Genomic DNA, 11,748 nt, shown 5'->3' with positions numbered 1-11,748 from the left:
TAGCAGCAGCCAAAATCCAGCCGTGTCCTATTGCTCCAGCAAAGAAAAAAAATTGTGACGATGAGGGGGTGTCTGAGGGGAAAAAAGGAAGCAAGGAGGGAAGGGGGGAAGGAAGGTACATGAGGGAAACAGAGCCCTTTGCACCGTGTTCCCTTACCCTGTGCTCATCTCTCTCCCCATGCAGCCCCATCACTGGATGTTCTTTTCCAGCCTGGGAACTGAGGCTCAGTCTCCTCCAGAGGCAGCATTAACCCCAGGCTGTGGATACTGATCCTGCACTCCCACACTCACTTCCCTGTTTGCTGGGCTCTTGTGCACCTCTGAAAGGACCAGACAGATACTGCCTGCACCTTCAGAGCAAGGACAGAGGTACTTGTGGGACAGTGGCAGGGGCTGAGAGACCTGCAGGACCCACTACTACAGCTCTGCAGGGGCCGTGGCAGGAAAACAGCCACAACACCGTGCTGCTGCCTCAGGCCTGTGCTGACCCTGCCCTGAGAGCCCCTCCTGATGCTGCAAGTTCCTGAGGAGGGCAGGATGCTGTAGACAGACACCTGTAGTTTTGAGAACTTCGGTTTCTAGGGGAGGATGTGGCTGTTATTCCCACATCCACTTACACTTCTTCTTGGAGATGATCCCCTCCATGGAGCAGCAACATCCCTCTCTTATTTTTCCATCCAGGGAGCACTGTGACAGAAGGTGCCTTTTTTTTTTTCCTGAGGGGAAACAAAGGAGCCCTCTTCTGCCCCAGCATTGCTTGCTCCAAGGAACATTGCAAGGTGCTTGGCACACAAAAAAACATGGGGCAATAAAACCACCAGAATGAGACACCTATCCTGGCCTATTCTTTGGGAGTCTAGGCCAGCCTTCTCTTCCTTCTAGCCCTCCACAAAGGCTGTCCTAACCAAAAAAATTGGAGAATGAAGAGCAGAAGGCCGTTTCTCTAATCTGCAGCCAGTCTTTCCCATGCCACCACCACCCAGCCCCTCCAGACTTCCAACTCCACAACCACATAAGGAGTGCACCACATGCCTCTCAAAACCCAGCAGCAGAGGGATGTTGTTGGATCCCCAAGTGCTGCAGTGGGGCCCAGCCCTTGTGTGGCAGCTGCCAGACTGAGTGCACAGCCCAGCCCATTGGGATCCCTTGGTTTTCCCTCTAGGAGAAGGAGGCAGCACCACAAGCAGGGCTGCATTTTGGCATCCTCTAGGCTCTGGTACCCTCTGCTGGCCCTGAACGTTTCTGTTGCTATTGAAACCTCTCCTGTGGTTTTTCAGCCTGAAAGCAGACCCAGGCACCAGCCTGCCCACCACGAGCAGCAGCCCTGCTCACCCAACACTCTGGGGTCTTCAAAGGCCCCCACCACTCTACTCACAGGCAAGGTGGCCCCAGCCTGCTGAGAGCAGGGACCAACCAGCACCATTCATCTTTGTGAGAACACTTAAGAGAGCCAGTACTAATTTGCTAGAAATAACAAAAATCTGCCAAATTTTTAAAGTGCAAGGTTGTGCTGCAAATGCAGAAGGGTGAGTATCTGCACAAGGGCACCCTGGGGCAGTATCCAGGAGAGGCTCCTGGTGTGTGGGACAATCTTCCCCAAGGCCATTGGCATAAAGGAGGAGGTGGCAGGGACTACTTGGAGGACAGCATACAGCTCATAGGAATTATCCTTCATCTCCATCCTCACTGGAGCAAGCAGGGTACTCTGCCCATGCCTCAAGCAAGACTTTCACACAGCCTTTTAACACTGCAGGGTAAAGGGTGTCCCTGCTGCAGCCCTGGAAGAGAGCAAAGAGCAGGGAACAAACAGCAAATAATTTCCTTCGCTGCCAGTGGCTGAGGGGGAAGAAAGCAGCAGACTGCACACAGGACTGGTGAAGTGCCTCCTGCACTGCTGAGCCCAACTGGACAGCTAGTGCCAACAGGCTGTATACCTTAATAGACAAACCCTGAGTGAGAAGTGAGTTTCTGCCTTCAGGGCTGCTGAGGCTGCATTTGAGGCTGGAGCCTGAGTGAGAGTAAGTACATAAGAGAGGGCAGGCAGGAGGGACACCTTTCTATCCAAAATCCTGCACCCCCTGCAAAGGAGGAAGGAGATCCATCCCCTCTGCCCCTCAGGGGCAAAGATCCCAAGCTACCAATATCAGGGTTTATTTTAATACAAACTAAAAGCTTTCAGAGCTCAAAGAAACATGGACATGACACAGCAACAGAGCACACAAGGGACGCCCAGACCACCACAAACTCTGGGTCAAGATGAAGGCCCGGGGCTTTTTAGCTCCCCAAGGAAAAGCTTCTTTCAGGAGCAGGCCCCAGCTCCCAGGGGCACTCTGCCTCTCCTGGGCAGGCGTCAGCAGCAGCAGTTCTCTCCTGGAGCCTGGGACAGGGAGGTCACTTGATGCGGTACAGGACCTTGCGCTGCATGCGGTGCTGGATCTCCCCCCGCCGCATCATCAGCTGCAGCACCTTGTAGATGGCGTGTTCTGGGTACTTCTGCAAAGGGGACAGCGGGGGAAGATGAGCCAGCACGGAATAGCAAACAGGAACTCAGAAGGAACCTGCAACCTCTGCTAAAGCCTGGCTAGGACTCTCTAAAAGGAGCAAGCCCAATAGCCCAAGACACTGATGCTTCCTTCCCCTTTCCCTAATTTAGATCTGACTGCAGCCAGTGTCACAAATCAAACAGTTCTGGTTTCAAGGGTAGGACCGCAAACCAGCCCCAGCCCTCAAAGCTTTTGCAGAAAATTACCTCAGTATGCTTAAACTCTGCAATCACATTGCACACCATTCCCTATAAACAACTTCTAAAGCATGACCAAAAGGCTCGCCAGTCCGCTCTTGAGGAAGGGGTTTCATGGCCCCAGCAGCAGCCCGGGGTCCCTGGTTTCACAGCCCAGCCCTCCATGGGGTCCCTAACCCACCTGGCGCATGAAGTCCTGGACGATGCTGTGCTCGGACACCTGGGAGCCGATGGCGAAGCGGCGCTTGAGCTGCTTCTCAATGCGGGACAGCATCTCTTGGTCCTCCTGTGTTGTGAAGCCTTCTGCCCCTGTAGGGAGACACCGAGTGAGCTCTCTGAGCTGCCCAGCTGTCACTCTCCAGGACACAGTGCTCATCTCCCGTGTCTCCCACCACACCTGCAAAGCTTACAGACTTTAGGGAACCCATGAACAACTCCACTGTAAAAGGCTGTGGAGGTCCAACCACAGAACTGAATGCGGACCTGACTGCTGGAGCTTTCTTCAAGCCCTTTGTTCCATGCTGCTGCCCAAGGAAACATTGTCTTCACCCCCACAGAAAAAGATCTTAGAGGATTAACAGGTTTGGGGAATGACGTCCAGCACCAGATTCTGCCCTAGGGACCACAAGGGGCCAGACCAGCCCTCCCCTGAGCAGCACAGGAGATCCTCAGTGTCATTTGCCTTTGCCCTCCTTATGAGGCACAGCCCCACAGCCACGATGGCCCCTTGCTGCCCAAAGCATCACTTTGTCTTTGCTCAGGAAGGAGGTCCAGCACCTGCCCCTAACAGCCAGGTCCTGAGAGAGGCGCTCGTCTCTCCCTGCCCTGACAGCCAGGTCCAGCATGTCTCTCCTACCCCCAGCACAGAATATCTCCTCCTCACCTGACAGGTTGCCCGACATGGCCGCATCGAGCGTGGACACGTGGAAGAGCCGCAGGGCCTCCTCAACATCTGTCTCGGTGGCAAAGGGCTGAAGCCTCATCTTCGCCAAGGACTCGGCAATGCGCACAATGGCCTCCAGCTGCCTGCAGCCACCAGAGACAATCCCTGCTTTCTACTGCAGCTAGAGGGGTGTTTTCTTCCCCCCAACTCCTGCCATCCCCACCTATCCCACTCCATGCACCTCCTGCCTCCCCCCACAGCACTTTCAGGGCTCTGCCCTCACACCCCAGCACTGCGACAGCCCCTTCCTGGATTAGCCCAGTACTGCAGCCCTAAGCCCAGAGGCGTGGGGGCAAGGACGGGGTGCTGCTCACCGGACAGTGATGGGGATGCTGGAGCGGCGGTCGCTCTCCTGCTCGTGCTGGCGGGTGCCGCTGCGCATCAGGATGTAGCGGTTCTTCAGCTTCTCCGCCGCCCCTGCCGACAGCCGAGGGCCACACTTCCTGCAAGGGGGGACAGGAGCTGGAGGCAGTGCCCAAGGGGAGGGTCCCCTGGGCACCGCTCTCTTCCTTGGGTGCTGTGGCACCACTGAGAGCTCCTCTTGCACTGTCTTCCCAAGGCAGGAGTTAAGAGAAAGGGCACCCACAGTGCCGGGTGGTTTGCCTCCCAAAACAGCCTCCCACTGCACAGCTTCCCACTGCACAGCTCGGGCACTGCCAAAGACACACCCGTCACTCACGTCCGACAGAAGGAGATGAACTTCTTCAGCTTGTTCAGCTCGATCTCGCCCTCCACGGCCTGGGTCTGCGTCAAGGCACTCACGTGTAAGCCCATCACGTGCTTGGCCAGTGTCTGGGAAAGCAGAAGGCAGTCAGAGAGCAGGAATGCCCCTGCCTCCTCCTCCTCCCAAAGAAAGAGGCACCGTGAGTCCCAGCTGCACCCACGCGGCTCAACGCACCATGTCTCGCTCCTCATTGTGCTCATCCTTAACGATGAAGATCATGTCAAATCGGGACAGGATGGTGGGCATAAAATCAATGTTCTCCTCGCCCTTGGTATCATCCCAGCGCCCAAAGACGGAGTTGGCAGCCGCCAGAACCGAGCAGCGGGAGTTGAGTGTGGTTGTGATTCCTGCCTGTGGGTGAAGGCAAAAAAAAAAGGGATGGTGTCAAGACCCCCTCCACAGCAGGTCATTATTCAGTGAAAGGTTGAAAGCCATTTTCAAGGACTCACTGTCAACCACTTGCATTTAAATAAAGCCCCATAAGTAGCACCCAGTTGCTCTGTAAAGGTGGGACAGGACCCACATGTCCTTCAGGAAGGAGACTGGCTTCAGCTGAGACTTGAGCACTGAGTAATTTCATTTAAAACCTCTTGTTGAGGGCAGAGACAAGAGGAGACCTCACCCCAGGTTTGTGATCTGTGACAAACACTGGACAGACAGGGCTGAGTCCTTCTGGGCAGCCCTGGCACAAAGCATGGGTTTGCAGGTGCAGCCTGACAGCCACCAGCAAGGAGAAGCCATGAAGTTCAGGCTGCCCAAAGCCTCCAGGCAGGGCTGACTGGTCTCAGACCAGCGACACCAGCAACCCTCAATACCACTGTCTAGGCTCTAAAATGGGCAGTTCTGGCAAAAGATGTGTGACCACCGGTTGCTGGGCTCTCAGATTCCCACCTCAGGGCAGCATGCTCAATCCACAGCTCACCTTGGCAATGGAGATGGTCTGCTGCTCCATCGCCTCATGGATGGCCACGCGGTCATCCTCCCGCATCTTCGCATCCCAGATGAGAGAAACCAGGCAAGGAGAAAAAGTCACCATCAGTCACCTCTGCCACACACTTACTGAAGTGACCCCCAACATAAAGGTCTGCGAGGACCTCTGCCCAAGAAGGCAGGATGTAACTGAATTTCCTTGCAGCCCCATCCCCCTGATCTTCCCGAAAGGAAGTGAGGGAGTCTTAGAGGAGTTGCCCTTCCTCCTGCAGCTCTGGGCTCTGCTGGAACAGGCTGGCATCCCAAGGGCTCTTCTTCCCACTCCCACCCAGGCAGCCCCACAGGTACCTTGTCGAACTCATCAATGCACACCACTCCTCCGTCTGCCAGCACCATGGCTCCTCCTTCCATGAAGAAATTCCTGGAGACAGGGTCACGGATCACCGAGGCTGTCAAGCCAGCAGCGCTGCTGCCTTTTCCTGAGGTGTACACCTAGTGGCACGTGGAAAAAGGAAAAGGACAGTACATCAGCTGCAGCAGCACCAGGAGCCCACTGCTCCAGCTGAGAGGCAAAACATCCCTGGCACCACAAAATTCAGAGCTCCTGGGGGAAGACCCTCCAGGAAAAGTCCTCAGCACAAGTAAAAAGCAGATGTGCTGGGTAAAGAGCAGGGCTATTGCCTCATCCCAAGCCTCAGACTAAGCAGCTGTGACACACCGGAGGGCATACAGACACAAAACACAGATATTAAGTACAGAAGAGGGAGTGATTCATTGTTTGATGGGCTGCTGCATTAGCTTTGTTTGCCCCTGGAGGGAACAATACGGTCAGAGGCTGAGTTTAATAGAGACTACAAAAAAACACAGCTGAAAACATAATTCTGTGCCTGGGCTCAAGCTGGAGGTCCGTGCCTGAGATGCAGTCAACTTAATTTGTCCTGACCAGCCAGCCCCTCTGCTGATCAAGTCTCAACAATAAACAGCAGCACCAGGCACGTCTTTGGACATTTGCAAACAGTCTGGCTCACAGCATAATAAAAGGCATGACCTTCTTCACCTTCCCTCCCTCACTCCCCATCCCTTCTAGGCTAGTACCGGAAATTGCAGTTCGTGCCTCTGCCAGCAAGCCTACCTGTGGATGCACAGGCAGGTGACTGCCATGACCACAGTCTTGTCTCTGGGGCAAGACAAGGAGCAGAAGAGAGAAAAGGGGTGCACTACAAGTGGGCACCTCAAGCCACGTACCCCAATGGGCGAACACTTCTCAACAAACTTCAGCAGCTGCGATTTGGCCGTGCCAGGGTCCCCCAGCATCAGCAAGTTGATGTCCCCTCTGCGGGTCAGGCCATCCGGGAGCCTGGAGTGATGGGGTTGGGAAGAAGAGAGGGAGGAGGGATGGTGAGCATTTATTTTGATAACAAAACACTGACTTTGGAGACAGAGGCTGACTCTTGCCCACCTCTTGCGGGAGCCTCCAAACAAGAGGCAGGCAATGGCCTTCTTGATGTCAGTGCTGCCGTAGATGGAGGGCGCGATGCTCTTAGCAATGGTCTCGTAGATGTTGGGCATGGCAGCAAGACGACGAAGTTCCTCCTCTTCTTGAGGGGTCACCGAGCCACTGAAGCTATGTCCTGTACAGGGATGAGGGGAATGATGCAACAGCGAACAAATAGAGGTCTTAAAGGCAATTGTATCACTCTTCCCACGCACACTACAACCAAAATCCCCTCTTGAAAATCATGCCAAGTGCCACCAGGTGGGGAGGGTGGAGAGGGCAAGCCTCTGCTAACCCAGCAAGGCAGGCCGTGTCCTTAGAGGCTGATAAGAAAAAGCAAGGATCTTGGGCAAAGCAGCTCTGCAGGAACCAGAGGGAGAATTACAGTCAGGACCATGTTTTAAATACAATCTTTACCATGGACTTCAGCTGGGATCCTCAGGGATGGCTTAGCCCTGGAGGACCCAGGCTGAGACCTCCTCATTTAATATGACTGAGGAAAAAGCCTTATAGGACATGACTATAGAGAGCCCAGGACAAGTCAGACCCTGGAATGGCTTGAACCTTCTGTTACATAAACAGCAAAGAAGGCTGAAGGCTGTGATTTCAAACAGTTCTTGCTGAGGGATTACCTTGTTCAGGATCAGGGTGGGGAATGTCTCCCAACACCAGGCTACCAACACCAACCAAATGCACACCAAAAGCAGCCCTCACCTGAGCCCTCCGTGTCCACCTGGATGCCCACCACACGGATGTAAGCGCTCCGGATGCCCACCCCTACGTTGTAATGGCTTTTGTTCTTGCTCTGTGAAGATTTCTTGATGGAGTAGATCCCCATGATAGTGACTCTGTTCCCTGGGACAACTTTGTCACACAGGTACCTAAGAGGAGACAGAGGATGGCAGAGGATGGTGGTGGGAAATGATGGCACCAGCAGCAGCCAGCAGGGGCAGGGTGGGAAGGCTGTGCCAGTACCTGTCACAGTAGAGCTGCAAGTGCCGGGGCATCTCCCCGTGGGGCACGGCATCTGGAGACTCCTGCAGTTTCAGAACCTGGAAATCCACGCACTTGCACTTATCTGGCATGATAAAATAAGGGTCCAGAGGGCACCTTGGGCGGCCAGCTTGTTCTCTGCAGAGAGATCAGTCAGGGGAGGCTGTTAGCACTGATGAACCACTCCTTGGAGCGCACCTGTGGAGGGGACAGCAGCGACAACAAGGGGCACCTTCCAAGCCGTGCCACATCAGCAGCTAAGGGCAGACACATGGGGCCAGACCAAAGGCCAGCAAGCTCTCTGTCCTGTCTTCTACAAGTGCCAAATGTGTACATGAGAACAAGCCAGAGGCAGGGTGACACTTGTCTGAGCACTCTCTCTGCCTCCCACCCCTCCCCTGCTAGCTCTAAGCAGGGGAGATAATTCATTAATTACACAGAGGGTAGCAGCACAGACTCAGTGACACGGCAGGGCATTCTTCTTTACAACCTCATGCACAAAGCAAATGTTAAGTGGTTTCTGGTGAGAAAGCAATTAGCAATGTGACAAGGCTGACATCCACCTCCCAGTCTATCAAGCCATATCTGCCTAGCTAGATTACAAGTTCTCTGAAACAAAGAGCAGCTCCACGTCCTGCTCCACGTCTCAGAATGGCACAACTGATGCCTGACTCCATGCAGGGCTTTCAGGTAGGGCAACACCAGTGAGCAGATGCACTCATGCAGTCAGGGATCAGGAGCAAGGTGCTGTACAGATCACACACATTGGGAAAGATCCCTAGCCCAAACCCCTCTCAAGCTGCATTAGAGTTCAGGGGCAGAAAATAAATACTGGCAGGTATGAGCCCAAAGACACAACCCACCAGGTTGCCTCGAGAGCTGCAGCATACTGGAAGTCTAATGCTCACAGTTCTCAGAGACTCCAGGAGCTGTAAAGCAGGATAAAAAGGCTAGCAGAAAAGCATCTGTAAGGTAACACAAAACAGCCCCCTCAGGAGTGGGAATGTGGAAGCAAGGAGTTTGTTTGAAAAAGAGGAGAACAATTTAACACAGCATTATGGGACAGCTGGAGGCAGGAATGATCCTTTAGGCACAAGAGGCAAAACTCCCTATAAATAAAAATAACTCCCTGGACACGGTCACTCAACACTGCATGCAGCACTGATCGTGCTGGGTCACAACCAGCATGACCAGAGGGACAGCTGGAACTTGCCAGCCAGAACTGCACACTGGCACAGGGGCAGATTCCACAAAGCATGGGATGCAGCAGGAGCAGGAAGAGGGAATGCAGTCTTCTATGACCCTCCAGCCTGCTGGTGCATGCCCCTGTCAGTCCTTACGTGTTGCACTTCCTGGGCAGAGCGTAGCCCTCCAGGCCCGGGCGCACCGCGATGTTGCTGATGGTGTTGCGGCAGCTGCGGCACTGGATGGTGATTCTGGTGGCCTTGGCTCTCACGGGGGTTGCTGCAATTACAATCCCAGGGATCTTCACAAGGTGGGACATCTGGTCAGACTGAAAAGGGAAAGGCAAAGGGAAGGTGAGGAAACCATCAGTGGAAGATGGATGGGAAACTACAAAGCATGAGAGCAAATGACAGAACACCTGTGCAGAGCACCACTAACAGCAATAATGCTCCTGCAGCAGGAATCAGCACTAACAGCCCTCTGTGGTCAGTTTTGAGCTGCAGAGTAACACTGCTTGTAAATTAGTGAGAGACCTGTTGTGGTGTTACATTTTCGTTAAATGGTATTTTCTGTCTCACCCCTCGAAAATGTAAGCTTTATTCCAAGCCTGTGATCCTTCCCTGAAGTATCATGTACCTGCAATCCCATTGGCCCAAGGCCTATTCCACGCTTGTTAAGCTGTGGGGGGAGACCAGAATCTCTCTTGACCCTTTTCTCCCTAGGCTCTCCCTCTCTCCCCCTCCCTCCCCCTTCCCCCCTTCTCCCTCAGAAACCATGCTGGTCCTGGAGGTGGCATCCCCAATAAACCCTCATTTAATTAGCACCCTCAGAAGCCATGTGGAGTCTCCTTGCCTGCCTGCTGCTACCAGCAAACATGCAGCTTAGGGGGCCACCCGGGGACTCCCTGGGAACCCTGAAAGAAACAGCAACAACCTGTGTCCTGAGCCATGTGACCGGATCCCCAAGGCTCCCCTGCAATCACACCCACATGCTCCACCTCACCTTCAGGCTGCGGATGTTGGCTGCATTGGCATCCGACCTCAGCATCACTTGGATGTCTTGGAGAGTCTCCTCCCCTGAGGGACGAGGACGAGTGACCTCATCTGCCACTTCTTTTGCTGCTTCTTCCAACTAGACAGAGAACAATGGGCTAGCTATCAGTGGGTCTGTTACAGCAGAACATCAGAGCTGCTCTCGTGACAATATTCCAGGTTGCCAGCCTCCATCCTTACCAGCTGCAGGTGCTCTGTTGGCTGCTTGTACAAATAGTCTGCGAGATCTTCATCAAAGCTGGCCAAGTCTTCCATCTCCACCTCCACCCAGTACTGCCCCAGGTTGTAATGCCGCTTGAGCTCATCCCTGGAAGGCAGGAAGTGGCAAAGGTTTGCAGGGCAGAAAGCACCAGTCACCAACAGTGGCTTTAGAACAAGCAGGGACCAGAAAAGGCAGGCTCTGCAGGGAGTCCTTGGTTTGGAAGGCAAGCAGGGAAAAATCAGATGAGTTCCAGGAGAAGCACAGGGGAAGCCGGGCAACCTTCCACCCAAGCCCACGTTGAAAGGTGACATAAGACCAGGGACAATAGTGCTACAGTGGCAATGTAAAGTATTTACTGGAGACACATGACCAGATAAACAAGGAGAAAACTTCTATGTAGGACAGTAACTACTATACATAAGATGTGGTTTAAAACAAAGGAAGTAATAACAGAACAGACAACATTTTCCTCAAAAATGCCAGGATTAATGAAATTCAGAGGTGAAAGCTTGTTGTAATCCTTGATTATGATGTATCTCCATGTTTTCTCAACATGTGTTGTGCTGTGTCTCCAAACTGCATAAGCAAAAGGCGGCCAAAGGAACTTCACAGAGTTGGAAGGCATATGTGGAGAGCGGTGCACTGATTTAATGGACACAGACAATTCTCCAAACCAGAAAGCACGACGAATTCAAAGACAAACCTTGAATCTCAGAACTAAGTGCAAGCCTGACAGTGTGAATCCCTCTACTGCTATCTTTTCCACTGGCTGGCTGCCTAAAAATTTTTGAGAACACCAGACCTCTGCTTTTCTATCAGGTTAAATACAAACATGTCTTAATCCTGAGCTTTTTATGGCCTACGAGAAGAGACAAAGCGGCTATTGTGTTAGTGAGGTGTGCACTGCAGGAGGGAGGTTAAGAGCAGACTGGATGTGCAGGTGGGGATGGGCAAGGCTCAGAAGGAGAAAAGGGGCCACAGCAGCACCTGTATTTGAAAGTGAAGCCCGTCCGGTCCGTGCCCACCCGGTACTGCCGAAGGAACTCCTTGAACCGCTTCTGCAGCTGCGACTTCCGAACCTGCCCCTCGTCCACGGACGCGTCTCCCCCAAAACTATCGCTGTAGTAAATACCGGGGTCGTCGAAGCCGGACATCGCGGCAGCTGCTCCGCTGCGGGGCGAGAGCGGTGGCTCAGCCCCAGCCGCCTCCTTCTCCCGCCCGGCGGGATCGCCCCTCGCCGAGTGCCCCGCACCGCACCCCACGCACGAGCCGCGCTCTTTCCCCGCAATGCCCCAGGGAAAACCCGACCCCGACCCTGATCCCGACCCCGATCCCGACCCCGATCCCGACCCCGATCCCTTGCCGCTCGTACCTCTCTCCCCGCCGGAACCCGCTCCCAACTTTTTCGCGGCAAAAGCGGCGCGCGGCGGAAACCGAACGGGGGCGGGGAGCGCGCTGCCGCCGCCGCCGCGCGCTCCGATTGG

General features: G+C 54.1%; 1 protein-coding gene across 1 annotated transcript; it reads right to left on the bottom strand.

The window, feature by feature from the left end:
- Positions 1 to 2,135: 2,135 nt before the first annotated feature.
- Positions 2,136 to 11,748, bottom strand: MCM5 (minichromosome maintenance complex component 5). Its single transcript, XM_059846307.1, has 17 exons — positions 11,637 to 11,748; positions 11,252 to 11,434; positions 10,243 to 10,369; positions 10,013 to 10,141; positions 9,166 to 9,338; positions 7,808 to 7,963; positions 7,547 to 7,713; positions 6,797 to 6,968; positions 6,583 to 6,694; positions 5,686 to 5,829; positions 5,330 to 5,395; positions 4,582 to 4,758; positions 4,363 to 4,475; positions 3,998 to 4,126; positions 3,624 to 3,766; positions 2,922 to 3,049; positions 2,136 to 2,493 (listed from the first exon to the last, which is right to left on the bottom strand). Exons 2-17 carry the CDS (start codon positions 11,416 to 11,418, stop codon positions 2,392 to 2,394), a joined length of 2,205 nt encoding a protein of 734 aa, XP_059702290.1. The 5' UTR covers positions 11,419 to 11,434; positions 11,637 to 11,748; the 3' UTR covers positions 2,136 to 2,391.

This window comes from Haemorhous mexicanus, chromosome 5 (genome assembly GCF_027477595.1).
Source record: "Haemorhous mexicanus isolate bHaeMex1 chromosome 5, bHaeMex1.pri, whole genome shotgun sequence".
Lineage (NCBI taxonomy): Eukaryota > Metazoa > Chordata > Aves > Passeriformes > Fringillidae > Haemorhous > Haemorhous mexicanus.
Note: the sequence above shows the minus strand (reverse complement) of the source record. Positions and strands in the feature narration are given on the sequence as shown.